Below are 20,246 nucleotides of genomic sequence, written 5' to 3'. Positions count from 1 at the left end.
AATAATGTTGTTGTTATTTTAAAAAGCCCAACCACATTAGCTCTTCATGTAAGAAATGCTAGCCTTTGAAGTTGAAAGTTAAGTGTTTGCCACACTTTCGCAAGAGTCAGAGGCAGACTCCTGTGCATTCTTTTTTTTTTTTTTTTTTTTTTTCCTTTCTTTTTTTGAGGATAAGTTTCTCTCTGTTGCCCAGGCTGGAGTGCAGCATTGCAATCTCAGCTCACTGCAGTCTCTGCCTCCTGGATCTGAGTGATTCTCTTGCCTCAGCCTCCTAAGTAGTTGGGACTACAGGCGCCCACCACCACGCCTGGCTAATTTTTGTATTTTTAGTGCAGAAGGGGTTTCACCATGTTGGCCAGGCTGCGCTCCAACTCCTGACCTCAAGTGATCTGCCCACCTTGACCTCCCAAAGTGCTGGGATTACAGGCGTGAGTCTCCATACCTGGTCTCCTGTGCATTCTTAGTTTTGGACATAATCTGTATAGACCTTTATAGTGTTGATAAAGTCTTGCAAATGCTAGGGGTACTAAAGTAAGGAATGAAGTATTTTTCTTTATTCTTGTAAAATAATGTTACTCCATTTTGCATTGGGTAACTTTATAGTTTCAGAAGAAATGATCAGGGTTAGATCACATAAAGAAGTATTCCAATTTTGTTAACTTTGCATCTGTTGGTTAAAGTATAAAAACTTGTCACTCCATAATAGAATGTTTGTATTCTGATTTAGACAATATCGTTCTCCATTGTTTTCACTTATGTGTATTGTAAACTGTCTTACACGGTACTGTGAAGATATTTTAAGACTAAACAGGAGAAATATCTGTTGAAAATCTGGCATTGGATTTTATCTACTGATAGTAGATAAAATTACTATCTACTAGATAGTAGATAGTATTTGACTCTGGGAACAAATCTGGCCTATGCCCAAGTAGGTTTGAAGCCTTGACTAAGGAACTGTAGCCAACTCCTGTTGATTAATTACATTTTCATATCTGCATGACTTTACAGAACAGCCATCTCTATACTCCTAATTAAATTAGCCAGTGGCTTGGCTGGCTTAGGTTTTCTAATTTTGTAAAACATACAAAACTAGTGTTTTTTTTTTTTTTTTTTTTTGTAAAACCAAACTCATTTTGTAAAACATACAAAAATAGTTTTTATATATGTTTTACAAAATTAGAAAACTCGTAACTCCTATCTGAACTCCCACTTTAGATAACCTAAACTACATAAAAGGGAACAAAAGCTTAATACTTGCTATCAGAGGTCTGGCAAAAGAATTCTTTTCTTCACAGTTAGTTTCCAATTTCTGTCAAAACCAGCACCCTACCCTCTACTGATAATCAGACTTTTGACAGTAGCTCACACCTCTCACCCCAACACTCGGAGGCCGAGGCAGGTGGATCACTTGAGTTCAGGAGTTTGAGATTAGCCTGGGCAACGTGGTGAAACCCTGTCTCTACAACAAAATACAAAACTGAGCTAGGCTTGGTGGCATGTGCCTGTGATACCAGCTCCTCAGGAGGCGAAGGCGGAAGGATCACTTGAGCCCTGGAGACGGAAGTTGCAGTGAGCTGTAAATTGCACCACTGCACTTCAGCTTGGTCAAGAGAGCAAGACCCTGTCTCAAAAAATAAAAATAAAAAAGGTTCTGTGGCTCCCCAAAGGTTGGGACTCTGCTATAATAGAACCTTAGCATCTCTTTTAATTATGTTCTTCTGTAGGTTTTATGTTTTGATTAATTGATGTCTTTGTGGCAGTGAAGTTTTGAGATATTCATTATGAAAGTGGTTAGAATAAAATGTTTAAGAAGTAATGTAAGGTAGAAACCTTTAATGGTTGTAGGTCTGGAGAACATTTTAAAGTAAAATCAAGTAGATTCTCTGATCATTAAACTTAAAAACCCAGCAGTACTCTAACAGGTTAGATTTTTGTGTGTGCGTTTTTTAATGTATGGGCTCCAGAGTGTGGTTTAAAAATACCAACTATTTCATTTGTAAAAACTTGGTATTTGCTTCCCACATAGATAGAATAGTCTTAAGATAAGTTTAAGAGCCATTTCAGTTATAATTGTACCTGGTAACAGTATTTGTTAACAGCATTTCTGTATAATGTGAAGAAGCAACTTTATTTGAATTAAAAATCACTGCTAAAGAATATGTTTGAGTCATATAGTTTCTAAGGGTAGAACCTGTGAAGTCAGGCTTCCTAAGTTCAGATCTCCGATCCATAACTAGCTATCTGACATTGGCCAAGTATGCTCAGAGTCACAAAACCTTGGTTTCCTTATGTGCATGATGATTATAATACCTTTTGTACAGTTAGGAGGAAACTTAGACAATGCCTATGTATAGTAAGTGTTTCATAAATGCTGCGTACCTGTAAGTAGCATTATAGTGTGTGTGTAGTTACTGGTTAATTTCCTTTTTCTTTACCAGAAGTGTGGATTTTGCTTAACCTTTATACAACTTCAGTGTTTCTGGTTAATCTGTCTCTCTATGGCTCTAAACCTTTGGGAGTGGTGGGGGAGTTTCCAACAATTTTGTAAAAGGCCAGATAGTAAATGTTTGATGCTTTATGTAGTCTCTGTTGCAAGTACTCAGTTCTGTAATTACAGCGTGAAAGCAGCCACAGACCTGTAAATGAATGAGTACAGCTATGTTCTAATAAAACTTTTATTTACCAAACCATGTGGTGGACTGGATTCGGCCTTTGGGCCATATTTTGCTGACCCTGTTCTAAACCATAAGTTTTTCTAAGAATTTTTTTTTAATCCCATTAATGAAGTTACATAGAAAATACTTAATGGTATGTGAAGAGAATGGTAATATGAAAATACAGTCGGTGGCTGGTATTTTGGCATCTTTTTCTTCAGACAAGCTCTTTAAATTCACATATGTTATTCACACATGCCTCTTTAACAATTATGACAAAAATATTCTTCCTGGCTTGCATTCTGTCACAATCTGTTCAGTATATAGGGCTTAAGGTATTGTGGAAGAGCTTATGTAGATCAATCATCTGGGTTAAAAAAAGAAAAAGACCCAGAAAACAAACAAAAAGAACCCCCTTTGACCTCAGCAGACACCTAGAGGCACAATTAACTGCTAGTTTTGTAGGACTATGGTTTTACTTCCTGTTCAGATTCATAATAGACTCTGTCTCCATTAGCTCAGACTGGTTTTTTGTCATTGTTGGTCAGGTTAGCATTTCGATTCATAGTATCCTGAGTTTTAACTCTTCATTTTACACTAGTTTTGACACTTTATTGCCCTGTCTTTCATACTTTTTGTTTTTAGATAGAGTCTGGCCCTGCCGCTTAGGCTGGAGTGCGGTGGCATGATCATGGCACACTGCGGCCCCTACCTCCTGGGCCCAAGCAGTGCTCTCAACACAGGCATGCCCAACTCAGTAGCTGGGACTACAAGTTGCACTATGTTACCCAGGCTGGCCTTGAACCCCTGAGCTTAAATGATCCTTCTGCCTTGACCCGCAAAGTGTTGGTATTACAGGTGTGAGCCACCATATCCAGCCTCCTTCATACTTCATAGCAGTCATCTGTTAGTTGTAATATCTTTTTGCACTCTTGAAGTTAATGAAAACAGATAAATGATTGTATCAAGACTGTAGTCCGGGAATGAAGCAGACTTAGAAGGCAGACATCTACATACAACATTTCCCCCAAATGTCAATTTTGCCTTTTTATTATTTTTGTTACTAATTGGCCATCTGTTAAATAATCACAATTGTTTTAGCACTATGTTCTTTATTGACTTTCAGAGAGGGATTCAGGACATCTTAATTAAAGAACAGTTTCAAAGGCACAATAAATTTGTCAAAAGCCATGTATAAATGAAAAACAAGCATAAAAATACAATCTTTTTAATACTAAAATAGTTGAGTTCTCCTTTCGTTGCTGAAAGCTACAGGATAAAGTCTAGAAGAACAGCTGAGTATACTGTGGCTAGACAAGTTTAATTGCCTTTATTCATTGTAGTCCACAAAACTTTGGTTTTTCTAAGATAAGCCAGACATAATGTGTTTAAGTGCTCCTCTCCTAACCCTCATCTTTCCCCTCCACCCCAAGCCTCTAGTTCTGTTGCAGGGGCTGTTGGCATGACCACCTCTGGGGAGAGTGAATCAGATGATTCCGAGATGGGACGTTTGCAAGGTAAAAACAGTTATTGAGCCTACAAGAAACCATTACCATGAGCTACCTGTTAATACCATACTTTATTGAAATTAATTTAAATTCATTTGACCATAATCTAGCAGTACCTGTACCTCCAAGAAAAAAAACAAAAAAACTTCTTAGTAGCAATTTCATGATTTGGAATTAGAAGATGAGCTATCTGCCTCTAGGTGTTTACTGTTTAACTAGATAAAGCCTTACATATTTATTTTTGTTTAAATGTTTTTTTCTTTATTGTGGTTGCATGTATAGCTGGTTTCAGTAATAAATAAGTTAAAAATCTTGAAAAACGGGTACCTTAATATATTTTCGTCTGGAGTCCAGTAGCATTATGAATGCATTTAACCCACTTAGGCCTAGTGTTCCATTATTGGAACGCTAAGGATGTGGGAGTTATTGATATCCTACTGCTCAAGGCCGTTGCCAAGGTCTGACTTTTCACTCATGCAAAAATTTAAAAAATTGCAACCTGCAGCATAAATGGGTTTTAATAAGGTGTTTGCCATGGTTTTTTATCTTCTTGATCCTGTTTCAAAAGGAATGTATAGTGTATATACAAATTGTAGTTTTTTTAAATGTTAACAAATGCTTTTACAAAAGCAGCCTAATATTATGTATGGATGGGTATATATTTTTATCTCAATTGATTTATAACAGATCTCAGTGTGAGGCTTACAATAAAAGTCTTATTTATAAATCATTTTTGATTGCTTTTAAGTTCCTGAGGGAACATACAAGTATCTCTAGGACTTGGACTCTCAGGAACACAGAGTTTTTGTTTGATTGTTTTGAGACCGGGTCTTACTTTGCATTCCAGGCTAGAGTGCAATGGCACGATCTCAGCTCACTGCGAACTCCGCCTCCCGCGTTCAAACCATTCTCCTGCTTCAGTCTCCTGAGTAGCTAGGATTACAGGTCCCCGCCACTGCGCCTGGCTAATTTTTGTATTTTTAGTAGAGACGGGCTTTCATCATGTTGGCCAGGCTGGTCTTGAACTCCTGACCTCAGGTGATCCATCTCGGCCTCCCAGAGTGCTGGGATTACAGGTTTGAGACACTATGCCTGGCCTATTTTGTTTTGTTTTCACATTTTGGAACTAATAAAAATCATATACTGTTTTCATATGGTTTTATAGGATCTGATGACCAACAACTGATTGGGAAATAATGTCATACAGAAAACAGAGCAAGGGTGCTTAACATATTAGCTCTTCAAAATAATCAAAATACTTACCTTAGGTTTTTCTTGAAATATTTTACACATTCCTGTTGGCACTGATTTAATATATTAGGGTGGTCTTGAAAGTTTGCAGCTTCTCTTAATAGTTCAGAAAGCAAAGTAACATTGACTGAATCAGTTAAGTGAGATGAATCAGTTACTTGAAATTTTCAGATAGATCAGTTGCATGAAGTCATCTTAGTTGTTCACTCTGCCCTTCTTTTCTCTCTAGCTTTGTTAGAGGCAAGGGGTCTTCCCCCTCACCTGTTTGGTCCTCTTGGTCCTCGGATGTCACAGCTTTTCCATAGAACAATTGGAAGCGGAGCTAGTAAGTAAAAATGTTCCTTCCCTGAAACCTCTCAATAATTAGCCAACTGCTGTTTTTACTTGTAACCTATTGATCGAAGTATTAAGAAGTTTTTCATCATCTTTAACCCATTTTTAAAAAGAAGGCTTGTGCACATTCACACCTTAAGTACAATTTTCATTGCAGTATTACCCAGATTTTATAGCGAGATTGATTCTGTTTGTTTGAACAAAATAAGAATAAAGAATCTCAAACAATTGCATTGGTAATTATGGCACCTGATGGCATGTTTTGCATAGATTTGAATCTTGAGTTTGTCGTAATGATGTATTTGTCAAGGTGAGAGGATAAAACATTAAACAGTTTGCTAGCTGATTTTTTTATAGCTTTAAATATTTAGACATAAGGTTCTCATGTGTACTTTTTTAAAAAGTTTTTTTTTTTTTTGAGACGGAATCTTGCTCTGTCATCCAGGCTGGAGTGCAGTGGCGCGATCTCAGCTTACTGCAACTTCCACCTCTCGGGTCCAAACAATCCTCCCGCCTCAGCCTCCTGAGTAGCTGGGATTACAGGTGTGTACCACCAAGCCCGGCTAATTTTTGTATTTTTAGTAGAGATGGGGTTTCACTGTGTTGGATGGCTGATCTCGAACTCCTGACCTCAGGGAATCCACCCACCTTGGCCTCCCAAAGTGCTGAGATTACAGGCATGAGCCACTGTGCCTGGCCTGTTTCCTTGAATTGGGATCAAAATACGATTTATACATTGCAGTCAGGTAGTTTCTTAAGATTTTTGTTTGTTTTTTTAAGAGAAATTTGATTTTATTTATCACTGGGGAGAAGCCTGGAAAGGGGAAAAAAAAAAAAACTGTTGCAGGGGGTCCCTAAGGGTATTGATTTTGAGATATCTGAAACCTGTATTTAACATCAACCTTTACACATGAACTTAATGTAAACCGTAAACTAGAGCCAGAGTCAAAAACAATGCCACACCTTTGTGCCCATGGCCCAGCTTCAACGGTGCCTACTTCATATCTAATCTTTATCTGTAGCCTCATTCACATCCTTCTTCCCATATTAGTTTGAAATGAATCCCAGGCATTATATACAGTCATGTGCTGCATAATGATGTTTCATTCAACAACAGATCGCACACGCTACATCAGTCCCACAAGGTTATAATGGAGTTGAAAAATTCCCATCATCTATCTAATATACAGTACACATTTTTAAACCATACTTTGATCATTTAAAGCCAGAGGTGTCCAGTCTTTTTGCTTCCCTGGGTCACATTGGAAGAAGAATTGTCTTGGGCCACACATAAAATATAGTAACACTAATTATAATAACACTAATAATAGCTGATGAGCTTAAAAAAAGTCGCAAAAAAATCTTATAATATTTTAAGAAACTTTACGAATTTTTGTTGGGCTGCATTCAAAGCCATCCTGGGCCACGCATTGAACAAGCTTGGTTTAGAATGTACTCCTTCTACATACTAAAGAAGAACATTAACTGTAAACCTTAGTAGTAGGTATTCCAGAAGAAAGCATTGTTGCCATAGGAGATGACAGCTTCATGCCTATCATCGCCCCTGAAGACCTCCAGTGGGACATAAGATGTGGAGGTAGAACATAATGATATTGATGATCTTCACCCTGTGCAGGCCTAGGTTAATGGTCATGTTTGTGTCTAAATGTTTTAAAAAACTGTTTAATAACTAAAGAAAAATGAATTTTCAAAATAGGAAAAAGCTTATATGGATATAAAGAAAGAAAATGTTTTTATACAGCTGTACATTGTGTTTGTGTTTTAAGCTAGTTAATACTACAAAATAGTCAAAGTTAAAAAAAGTTTATGAAAGTAAAAAGTTACAGGAAGCTTAATTGCTTTTTTCTTTCTTTTTTTTTTTTTTGAGACGGAGTGTTGCTCTGTCGCCTAGGCTGGAGTGCAGTGGTGCAGTCTCAGCTCACTGTTACCGCCTCCTCCCAGGTTCAAGCAATTCTCCTGCCTCAGCCTCCCGAGTAGCTGGGACTACAGGCACCCGCCACCATGCCTGGCTAATTTTTTGTATTTTTAGTAGAGACGGGGTTTCACTCTGTTAGCCAGGATGTTCTCGATCTCCTGGTCTTGTGATCTTCCCACCTCAGCATCCCAAAGTGCTCGGATTACAGGCGTGAGCCACAGTGCCTGACCGGTTAATTTCTTTAAGATATTTCTTATAAATTTAGTATACATATATATACAGTTTATAGAATTTATAGTAGTGTATAATCTAGGCTTTCACATTCACTCACCACCCACTCGCCCAGAGAAACTTCCATTCCTGGTAAGCTCCATTCATGGTAAATGCCCTATACAGAAGTACCATTTTTTAATCTTTTATATCATATTTTTATTGTACCTCTTCTATGTGTAGATATAGTAACATATACAAATACTCATTACAACTGCCTATAGTATTCAGTAAAGTAACATGTCGTACAGGTTTCTAGCCTAGGAGCAAGGGGCTAAACTCTGTACCATCTTGGTTTAAGTATACTCTATGATGTTTGCATGACAAAATAGGCTAACAACGCATTTCTCAGAACATATCCCATTTGTTAAGTGACACCTAATTTTAATCTATAAACATTTCATCATGTGGTTCAAGATAATGCTCCTCAAAACACACAGTCACATTATCACATTTAAAAAATAAACCAGCAATTTCTTAATAATAGATAGCCAATAGATGTCGAAGTTTCATTGTCTCAATATCATAAGTGTGTTTCTTGCAAACTGGTTGTTGGATCTAGAGACCTCTTCACATTGAGTTTAGAGCCTTTATCATCTTTTCTTGGTAAACAAAGCCTATTGAAAAGTCATAGTGTGTTCTTAGAAAGTACATAGTGTCTGTCTTTTAACAAGCTGTTGAAACTAAGTACCTATGTAACAGGGGTTACAAAATAGTAGTATTTTAGACCTAATAATCTCTTTTCATTTATGAGAAGTAAAGAAAGTATTAATAATTTAGTAGAAATATATAAAGGATATCTTCTTCTCACCTTCTGTTTGATTGCCCAGGACAATAGTTGATACAGGAAAAATTATTTTTCACTCTTTACTGGTTAATAAAAGGAGTGATTTTTATATCCTCCAAAGGTACCATTGTTGTATTTTTGTTTTGCTTTTTAACATGTTTGTTTTTAAGTGTGATTGTAAGCAGTGGGTTGAGATGTGTATTAGACATTTCAGTGATTTTCATTGATACTTGAATTGTCCCAGCATTGGATGATGGGATCTTTTTGAGTTTGGCTTCTGAATCTTTCGGCCATAACCTTAGTAATTTTTGATAGCCTTCTTATTTTCTGGTATGATAAGATGTGCCAAACTCAGTTGACTTATTTTTTCTTCCTGCTATGGTATGGCTGTGTACCCACCCAAATCTCATCTTGGATTGCAATCCCTACAGTCCCCACTGGGATGGACCCAGTGGGAAGTAGTTGAATCATGAGGGTGATTTCTCCCATGCTATTCTCCTGCTAGTGAGTTCTCACTAGATCTGATGGTTTTATAAGGATTTGGCATTTCCCCTGTTGGCACTTATTCTTTCTTCTGCTGCCCTATGAGGAAGTACCTTCCACTGATTGTAAGTTTCCTCCCCAGCCACGCCAAACTGTGAGTCAATTAAACCTATTTTCTTTATAAGTTACCCAGTCTTGGATATTTCTTCGTAGACGTGTGAGAATGGACTGATACACTCCCCATACCTGAAATTGTTCATTTCCCCATAGAGCGTTGGTTTATTTTGTATTTAGAGACCACAGTCTGCCATATTCATTTCTTCTGGGTTGACCATTATTTCTAGACTCTTTTAAAAGTTGGTATGATACCACCAATTCATGTTTAGGTATACAGAGTGTTTATTTGACTTCATTCATGTTATATCTCCTTTCTCCAATGCTGAGTGTCCTAATGCCCAATAATTATAACATAGTGACTCGTTTACTTTATCCACAGTACAAGATTTCAAGTTGCTACTGAAAGTATTATTATTAAAAAAGTCAAAAAGATTATTTTACAGTTCTTTCTGTTCCTGGGATATTTTTTACTTTGTGTTAAAATTAGTGTGTTTTAAAGTCATTTGAAATAATCCATCTCTTTCTTTATGCCAGCAGGTTGGATTGGTTCATTTACTTCATTTTGCTTCTGATTTTTAGGGACTGCTTTTTAAAATGTGTATTTTGCTTTTATAATTATATAATATTTACACAGTTGTAAAAGTCAAATCTACAAACAAGATATATTTAGAAAAATCTTATCATCTTTTGCTTTCCATTTCCCCTGCTTCTTCCTCTCACATAAATAATCTTTTAAATTTTAGGCTTGTCCTTCTGTTATTTACTTTAAAAAATCCATAAATATCTATATTGTCCATGGGACTTCCTTTCTCAGTTAAGAGTAGCAAACTTTATACACTTTACTTAGCTTTTGATACTGTATTTTGGTGTTCACTCTTCACAGCTGCCACATGCGTGTTGCATGTTCAACTGATACGCCTTTGTAAAGCTGCCATGTTACTCCATTGTGTGGGTATACATAGTTTATTTATATAGTCCCCTGTTGCACATTTGAGTTATTTTCAGTTTTTTTTCTATTGGCTAGCCTTCAGTGAAATGTAGCTTTCCTATTTTTTTCAAGCATTATCTTTTGGATAGATTTATAGAAGGAGGATTGCTGCTTAAATGAGTGTAAATGCATACGATGTTTTGGTAGGTGTTGCAAACTCCTCCAATTTGGGATTGTACCATTTTGCATTTCCACCAGTCGTGGGTATGACTGCAGTATGGTATCAAGCTTTTGATTTTTTACCAAAATTCATTGTTTCTAACTTTTTTTTTAGTTATATATCTTCGTATATTTATTTTAGTGGTACCCTAGGGAGTATAATGCAAATTCACTCGTTTGTTATAGCATACCTTAAATTAATACTTTATCAATCTCAAACAGTACAAGATTTTCTTCTGTCTTAGCAAAACTTCTTACTCTCCCCTCTATCAGTTCTTTTTGTTTGTTTTGTTTTTGTTTTTTTTGAGACGGAGTCTCACTCTTGTCATCCAGGCTGGAGTGCAGTGACATGATCTTGGCTCACTGCAAACAAGTGACTCTTGTGCCTCAGCCTCCCGCGTATCTGGGACTGCAGGTGCACACCACCCCGCCCGGCTAATTTTTGTATAAGGTATGCTATAATAAACCAATGAATTTGCATTATACTGCCTGTATACTCTTAAGAGTGGATTTTATATTTTTACGTGGCTGAAAACATTTTAAAAGAGTCATATTTTCTGATGTGAAAATTAAATGCAGATCAAATTTCAGTGTCCATAATGTTTTATTGGAATATAGTCATGTTCATTTGTTTGTATTAGTCTTACTTTCTGTGGATACTTTCCAGCTACAGTGCCAGAGTTGAGTAGTTGCAGTAGAGACCATATGCCTGTAAAGCCCAAAATAATTACTATCTGGCCCTTGAGAGAAAACGTTTGCCTGCCAAACCCTGATCGACAATAACGGTTCTCAAAGTATGATCTGTGGACTCTTGGTTCGTGAGAGACCCTTAAATGAGTTCTATAAGGTCAAAACTAATAATAGTTACTAAGATTTTTCCTTCTGTTTCTTTGATGTTTGAACTGATGGTTCATAAGCTGTAATGGGTAAAACTGGTGGGATCTTAAGCATGAAGGAGTGGCACTGAGTGATACTAGCAGTCATTGTGTTTTTCACTGCCACATACTCCAAGTAAATATAATTCAGTTTTTATCTAAGATGCCCTTACTGAACCAAAGTTAATTTAATTAGGTCTTTACTCCCAAGACATGTCTTTTTAATAATCTTTGGAACACAGTAAGGCCAATCTTTTCCATTTACAGTTGACTCTTGAACAACATGAGTTTGAACTGTGTGGGTCCACTTATTCATGGATTTAAAGAATAAATACAGTTATGCTTCTGTATCCATGAGTTCTACATTAGCAACCAAATTCATATTGAAAATACAGTGTTTGGGCCGGGCACGGTGGCTCATGTCTGTAATCCCAGCACTTTGGGAGGCCAAGGTGGGCAGATTGCCTGAGGTCAGGAGTTCAATACCAGCCTGGCCATGATGGTGAAACCCCAGCTCTACTAAAAATACAAAAAAATTAGCCACGCGTGGTGGCCTGTGCCTCTAATCCCAGCTGCTTGGGAGGCTGAGGCAGGAGAATCGCTGGAACCCAGGAGACGGAGGTTTCAGTAAGCTGAGACCGTGCCACCTGGTTTGGAAAATAAGGTCTTTTAAAATCAAAATTGTTTATATTAATGTATAATGAGTTAACTGGCAAATATTTAAAATTTTTGTATTTCAATTAACATATTTTAAAATTATCAATAAATACAACCCACATAAACAAAAGTGCTTTGTGGTCCCTCAGTAGTTTTTAAGAGTATAAAATGATTCTAAATTCAAAATCCACTACTCTAAGAGTTGGTTTCTCTTCATAGATCAGAAGATAAAGTAGGTTTTGGTAATGGTTTTGGCTTTTTGTTGTTATCTTCAGTTTAGTGTAAGTTATTTTTAGGTACATCCCAGATGTTTATTGGTATTGATGATAATTTTGATTGTGCTGTATAAGATCCATGTCCTTAACAGTTGTCAACCCACATGGTTATAAGACCTCCATCTAGTCACATACATGTCAGTTCTTTCTCTTAGGGGGTTGTGCTATTAGGCCATACTTGATGTGAACTGTTTAATCCTTTTAAAGTTTAATCCTTTTAGAATCAGCAGAGGATTCATTTATTTTCACTGTTTTTCTATCATTTTGTTTTTCCTTCTACATTATGTCAACACAGAAGTGATAAACCTACTCTCACTGGAATTGATATTATTTAGTTTAAAATTGTTAAATTGTATTTCCCCCAACTTTTCTTCTGGTGTATTTTTGGATGAATTTTAATTATGGTAAAGGTAGGTAGGCAGCGATAGCTATAGAATGCAGTAGCCACAATCTTAAACCATAAAACAACTTCCGTGGATTGCCATGTGCCCCTTTGAGAGGTATATGCCCCCCAATTGACAAATAATGTCAATTGAAATTATTAGCTTTAGTTTTTATGAGAATTTCACATTCATTGACAGCTTCCAGACATATATCCCATTTCTACACATTTCAATACTTAATGATATAGGACTGGAAAAGTCCAGTATGAAAAGAATAACTTGAAAAGGTGTAAGAAGTGAAGGGGCTTTAAAAGTAACATCATAAAACATTGGTTAAGTGTGTTAATTTAATTAATTGTGGTTTCAAGTAGGAAAGTGTCCATGAAAAATGAAACACATTCATAGACTTAATTTTTTTAAAATAATTAATTAATCATTTTTGAGATGAAGTCTTTGTCTGTCGCCCAGTCTGGAGTGCAGTGGCATCATCTCGGCTCACTGCAGCCTCTGCCTCGGGTTCAAGCAATTCTCCTGCCTCAGCCTCCTGCGTATCTGGGACTACAGGTGCACACCACTGTGCCAGGCTAATTTTTGTATTTTCAGTAGAGACGGGGTTTCACCATGTTGGCCAGGTTGGTGTCGAACTCCTGACTTCAAGTGATTCACCTGCCTTGGCCTCCCAAAGTGCTTGGATTACAGGCATGAGCCACTGAACCCAGCCTGTAGACTTTATTTTGGAGTGTATTGTTCAGCTTAATGACAACTTATTTCTTTGTGGTTGTTGAGTATTCACATTTTTCAATTGTTGGAGTAATGGAATTAAGTCTTAAAAGTAGAAACATTCTGATAGCCATCATCTGTGCAGGAAATGAAAGAGGTTGTAAGGGTTTATAATTGTGTGTGTGTGTGTGTGTGTGTGTGTGTGTGTGTGTAGTTTTACAGAATATTCTTTTCGTTCCCTTTTTTGTTAGATACGTTGTTGTGTCTGTTTTTTATTTCCTTGCCCTTTCACTGTTAATTGGATTCTATTTATTCTGGAACGGATATTTGGAGGTGTATAACGTTTCCTTTGAAGTATGGGCATCATTGTTTAACAGGTTTTTATTATTGTAGCAAACCTTTGCTCACGATTTATATTTCCTTAAAACAGATCATGTTAAAGCTATCAGTTTATACTGGTCTTATGGATATTATTTTTTGTTTTTTTGCTGTGAAACCAGTCAACTTTTCAATTAAGAAGTCAGAAATACATAACTGTGAAAGCATGATAAGGCAGAGCAGATTCAACTAATTTAATTCTTCCTTCAGTGTATTAGCAGTGTGCCTTGACCCTGGTATAGACCTGTTAGGATCCAAAGAAGATAAGCAACCAGTTACATTGCGAGTCACACCTTATACCTAGTAATAATTTTCTTAAGTGTTTAAAGATAATAATTATTTTTTTCTCTAAAGGTTCTAAGGCCCAGCAGCTACTACAAGGATTGCAAGCCAGTGATGAAAGTCAACAGCTTCAGGCAGTTATTGAGATGTGTCAGTTGCTGGTCATGGGAAATGAGGAGACACTGGGAGGGTTTCCTGTCAAGAGTGTTGTTCCAGCTTTGGTAAGCATAGTGTTTTCCCCTCATTTTACCTCATTTGTCTGCAGAAATCTGCTGATTTTTTACTGAATGTATGATTATTGTCAGTATTAATTTTTAAAACATGATAGAGTTAAGAGACGAGTATATGACTTGGTGCTTTTATTTCATGCTTATAGATACTGTGAGCAGTTGCTAATGAGGTAGCAAATTTTCTAAGTCATTTTTTGATGAATAGTCACCCAATTCTTGATACTTAAATGACTGGTTTTAAATTGTTCGCCTCATCAGTAACCTTAACTCCTGCCATGTAAAATATACGTGCTTTTTCTTTTAGCCTGGTGATCCATGGAGCAATGGGCCGGGGAAGCTCACTTTGGGTTGTGTCGGAGGGCCAGAAAGGTTTCATATTTAGTACGTGTCTACATGGGAATACTACTCAAGCCATATGGTATATATGTGGATCTTTTCAGTTTAAAAGCTTTTATGTTGGCCAGACACGGTGGCTCATGCCTGTAATCCTAGTACTTTGGGAGGCCGAGATAGGTCGATCATCTGAGGTCAGGAGTTCGAGACCAGGCTGGCCAACATGGTGAAACCCTGTCTCTACTTAAAATAGAAAAAATTTACTGGGCATGGTGGCAGGTGCCTGTAAATCCCAGCTACTCAGGAGTCTGAGGCAGGACAGTCACTTGAACCTGGAAGGCAGAGAATCGCTCTAATCTCTTGCAGTGAGCCAATATCGTGCCACTGTACTCCAGCCTGGGTAACAGGAGTGAAACTCTGTCTAAGAAAAAGAAATAAAGACTTTAAAAAATCTTCTTAGTGCCTTTTCAACACAATTATGAGTTGATATTTTGATATGAGAAATTTATTAACAGCTTGATTCCTTAAACTTTTAAATATGAAAACAATAGGAAGAAAAATTGCTATTATCAAATGTAGGCACCTTAGCACAATACAGTGTTTAAATAGTGGATTGATAATTTCTTTGTTCAAAGTTAAATAAATTGGCTATAATGTAAGATTAAAATTTGAGTCTAAATCAAACGCTACCAAAAGACAAACATAAACATGATGACATTGTAGCATGTTTTTTTTTGGAAATTACAATTAAATACCATGTAAATCTTTTTTGTATATGCAGTAAAGCTGTGGTTATTACATCATATTGTCCTGTTTGAACAAATTATGGAGATAGCTTGAGTTTTGGTGATAGAGCTGAGTAAAGAAAAGCCTGTGAAATGCAAGGTGATGATTCTTATTCTGCTTGTTCTTATTTGGATGGCTCAGCTCTGGCAGAGTTTGATAAAGGATAGAACAATTTCTTCACCTGCCACCCAGATGCAGATAATAAAAGCCAGTGTTCAAATTTTATCATTTCCATTCTAGTAAAAGTTGTACATGTTGCTTTCTGTGTGTTTCGTAATAGCAATATTATTAACCTTTCAACTTTCAGATTTTGCCTGTGTTAATGTCCATTCTCAGATTGCTGATTTGTTCAATAGCTGGCTTCTGTGACCCGCATCAAATTTTCGTTTGTTTTATTGTTATTGTTGTTTGTTCACTAAGAAGTAGCAACAAATAACTGGGCTTACCTTATACTATCTACAGTTAAATTTTAATTTTTATTAATTAAATAAAGAAGCCATTAAGTCTAGGCGGAAATGTTGACACATAATTCACTTTACTTAATGTGCTGGTTGTTAATTAGATTTAAGTACCTGATTGACTTGCACAAGGATGCTCTCGCTATTAATAATGGCTGTTATTAATGAGTTCTCCAGATATATGTTTTATCACAGTTGAATATTATTTATGTATATCTCTTCATCACAGTGCAGTCATGTGACATAAATAGCCATTTTTGGTGAAAGGGAATCTGCTTATGTCAGTCCTTCCCAAACACGGTATAACAAGGTTGTTTAATAATTGGGGAACTTAGTACTTTTTCTTTTAACATGACAACCCCTTTCAAATTACACTAAGTGTTCTAAGTGACTAATATTAAGTGATTTGATAAGTAGGATTTTGGTTTTTTTAAGTCCTGAAATGGAGTGTGTGTATGTGTTATGGTGTTTGTGTGTAACTGCTTTTAAACAAAAATAGTTCTTAGGACTTCTGGTATGTAGGTATACTTTACCCAGCACAATTCAGAGCTGAGAAGACATTCATATTGTGTGAGTATTGTGTTAGAATACCTGATGTTTGTTGTTGTTGAAGGGTACTTAATTCAGTGCATTTAAAAATTTCTGTTGAACCAGAAGACAGTGAATGACTGTCTTACCCCCAAGGAGAAAATTTCTTTGGTGACTCAGCTGCTTCAAGAGGACGGAGTGTGTATCCCCAGCAGTTTTGCATTCCTTCATTAGAAAAACATAGCTGAAATCTGCTTAAGATCCTTCCCACAAGAAAAACTAAAATCAATATTTAAACTTATTCCCGCGTATATGGAGTAATTATATTAATTTGACTTTAATTAGTGCATAGTTTCTGGTGTGATCTATCTTGTGTTTAAATCCTATATTACTGTGTATTTTAAAGCTGAGTTAAATGGTGCTTGTCTGTTTTAGAGAAGCTTGTTCACAAGAGTTATGGTCCTGAATCTTTGCTGACATTTGTTAATTCAACAAATGTCAATGCATTGCTGATCCTGTTTATTTATCTATCTAGTATTTATTAACACTGGTAAGTTCTCAGGGATATATTAATAGGCTTCTGAAAGGGTTAGAGCTACCAAAAGGATAGGTTGTAAGTAACAAGAAGGCTTTGTTTGTGACCTGTATCATGAGGTGATGGTTATCTAGCAGCACACTCAAGTCGGAGTCACTGTGTGTGATGAACCATCCTGAGTGTAATCATTCCTGGTGTATGCCTACTAGGTTTTATCTTGACGTTATTTTTGTGTGGTAAAAGTTACGAATAATACCATTTCAGCTGAAGTTCAAATAGAAGAGGAAGAAACACCTTTAGGATTTTCCCAAGGAGTATACCTTCTAATACTTTGTTATCTTTTTAACAGATTACATTACTTCAGATGGAGCATAATTTTGATATTGTAAGTATATACTGTATTTTTTTAAATGGTGGATATTTAAGTTTTGAATTTTTATTCATCGAAATCTCTTCTTTTCTAGATGAACCATGCTTGTCGAGCCTTAACATACATGATGGAAGCACTTCCTCGATCTTCTGCTGTTGTAGTAGATGCTATTCCTGTCTTTTTAGAAAAGGTGATCCTACTTTTACCCCATTTGTTCAAAAGCACGCAAGGGAAATCAAGTTTCAAACTCTTGAATTTCAGCTTTCATTATCTAAATAAAGTATATTTTTTAGCCAAGATTCCTGAAAAATGTTTTATATCCAGCAGATCAATAGTTTGAAGTTGAAGATAAATCATTTGTAGAATCCCAGCCTAGTTTTGTAATTTTTAGTAATAATTAGCACATTAATATAAGAACTTTCAGAGAAGAACTTTAAAGTATTTGATTAAAAATAATCTGATTTCTAGAAAACATCCCAGTGAGGTTGATAGCTATTTATACCCTCATTATATAGCTGAGAAAGTTGAATCAGTGGGGAATAGAAATTTTCATATGGTTTGTAGTAAACTGTGTTTTTTGTCTGTCTTACGGACCTTTTTGTTTGTTTAATGCACGACAAAATTTATCTCATAAATTTGCAATATGATGTAAAGTTAAAATCTGATTTTAAAATTTTGTTATGTAAAACAACTCATCTATTTTAAATCTGAAGACTTAAAGGTTATGTAATTAGGTTTGGTTTATTATGTAAAACATTTTTCAGTATCTTAAAACCACAAACTGGTTAGAAGGAAACTGTTTTGGCCATACTTTATAGCTTAAGCTGCTAAGCGACTTACATCCTATGGTGGGTTACACGTTTTGAGAGAGTATACATTGATGTAAATTAGAGAAAATACTGTCTGTAGAAGATAAGTTATTGGAAAAGAACTTAAATGATAACCTTATGGTAACTATATGTTCCCAGCTGCAAGTTATTCAGTGTATTGATGTGGCAGAGCAGGCCTTGACTGCCTTGGAGATGTTGTCACGGAGACACAGTAAAGCCATTCTACAGGCGGTAAGTGTTGTTACTGAAGGACTACATTTCACCTTATGTAGAATTTTTAAAATCCACATTTGTACAAGCTACTTAATTGCAGTTTTTGTAAGATACATATGTTGTTTCCAAAGTAATGTGCTAGACTTTTTAAGAGTTAAATTATTTTTATTGCTGATAAAGGATTTTTCTTTACCTTAACAGTTTTCTATATTTTAGGGTGGTTTGGCAGACTGCTTGCTGTACTTAGAGTTCTTCAGCATAAATGCCCAAAGAAATGCATTAGCAATTGCAGCCAATTGCTGCCAGAGTATCACACCAGATGAATTTCATTTTGTGGCAGATTCCCTCCCATTGCTAACCCAAAGGCTAACACATCAGGTAAAATATGCATCTATTTTATGTGCCATTAAGTGTTTTATTACTTATTTTTTTAATTTTATTTTTTATTTAATTTTTTTTTTTTTTGAGATAGAGTCTCACTCTGTTACCCAGGCTAGAGTGCAGTGGCATAATCTCAGCTCACTGCCACCTCTGCCTGCTGGGTTCAAGTGATTCTCCTGCCTCCGCTTCCCGAGTGAGTAGCTGGGATTGTGTGTGTGTGCCACCACGCCCTACTAATTTTTGTATTTTTAGTAGAGACGGGATTTTACTATGTTGGCCAGGCTGGTCTTGAACTCCTGACCTCAAGTGATCTACCCGCCTCAGCCTCCCAAAGTGCTGGGATTACAGGCATGAACTATCGTGCCTAGCCACTTTTTAAAAATGACAATTTCAGTTAGTATTTTAAATCTTTCAACTGCATATATAATCAAAAATGTTCTGATTAATATTTTTTATTTTTATCCAGTTATGTGCCATATTAGGTTATTTTATAAAATTTTGGTAGATTTATTCAAACGAACAGTAATTCATATGTTTGATGACTTTAACAATTTTTACTTTAAGGGATGGATTTGTTATTTCAGCAAACACTGAGTATTTACTCTGTGATATGATCAGAAGTTCTTTTTGGAAAGATCACCCTTTCTTGAGAGGCATTGGAGGAGTCAGATGGAAACAGGAGGATATGGGTTAAGACCAGAAGAGAGACTAGACTGTGTCCCAAACAGAAATGAAAAATGTAGTTTGTGGCTGTCTGGGATTGGAGAAGAGCAAAAGCGATTATCTAGGTGGCAGAATCAATGGACCTGATGATACAGTGTGAAAAGCAGGGTTTATGGGCCGGGGATGGTGAGGACAAATTGTGAGTGTGCAGCTTCAAGGCTATGGAGAAATTGATCTTTTTTTTTTTTTTTTTTAAAACTACAGAGAAATATTTTAAAGTGTTGTTTGTTATTGCTAAAGATATTTCTAGAAACCTGGCTTTGAAATTGCCATTACAAAGTGTGGCTAAGACCCGTGGGACATTAGGTTCATAAAAATATTTTTAAACAATTTCGGAATTTTTTTTTTTTTGTTCTGTTTTGTTTTGTTTTTGAGACTGAGTCTTACTTACTCTGTTGCCCAGGCTGGAGTGCAGTGGCGTGATCTCACTGCAGCCTCTGCCTCCCGGGTTCAAGCGATTCTCCTGCCTCAGCTTCCTGAATAGCTGGGATTACAGGTGCGTGCCATCACGCCCAGCTAATTTTTGTGTTTTTAGTAGAGACAAGGTTTCGCCATATTGGCCAGGCTGGTCTCAAACTCCTCCTGCACTCAAGTGACACACCTGTCTCAGCCTCCCAAAGTGCTGGGATTACAGGCGTAAGCCACCGCGCCTGACCAAATAAGGGATTTATGTAAGATAAAATAGTAGTGATCATTTAATCACCCTAGAGTCTTTTGCTTCTACGATGATCAAGGCAAAGTAGTGTTACTCATTTTTTAAAAATGTGTTTATGTGTTTATTTTTAAAAACATAGTTGGCTGGG

The 20,246-nt window shown here is 36.4% G+C and overlaps 1 protein-coding gene across 50 annotated transcripts in view; it reads left to right on the top strand.

Annotated features, from left to right (window-relative positions):
• The window catches only part of TRIP12 (thyroid hormone receptor interactor 12), a 154,478-nt gene that overhangs the window by 90,178 nt on the left and 44,054 nt on the right, over positions 1 to 20,246 (top strand). For all 50 annotated transcript variants that reach the window (XM_077957735.1, XM_077957733.1, XM_077957734.1 and 47 more), the window contains 7 exons: positions 4,088 to 4,171; positions 5,643 to 5,738; positions 14,129 to 14,277; positions 17,276 to 17,311; positions 17,391 to 17,486; positions 18,265 to 18,357; positions 18,556 to 18,717. In XM_077957735.1, coding sequence (XP_077813861.1) covers positions 4,088 to 4,171; positions 5,643 to 5,738; positions 14,129 to 14,277; positions 17,276 to 17,311; positions 17,391 to 17,486; positions 18,265 to 18,357; positions 18,556 to 18,717 — 716 coding nt within the window. The remainder of the gene's footprint in view (positions 1 to 4,087; positions 4,172 to 5,642; positions 5,739 to 14,128; positions 14,278 to 17,275; positions 17,312 to 17,390; positions 17,487 to 18,264; positions 18,358 to 18,555; positions 18,718 to 20,246) is intronic.

The sequence above is a fragment of the Macaca mulatta genome, chromosome 12, assembly GCF_049350105.2.
Source record: "Macaca mulatta isolate MMU2019108-1 chromosome 12, T2T-MMU8v2.0, whole genome shotgun sequence".
Taxonomy (NCBI): domain Eukaryota; kingdom Metazoa; phylum Chordata; class Mammalia; order Primates; family Cercopithecidae; genus Macaca; species Macaca mulatta.
This window is presented reverse-complemented; position numbering and strand designations above follow the sequence as displayed.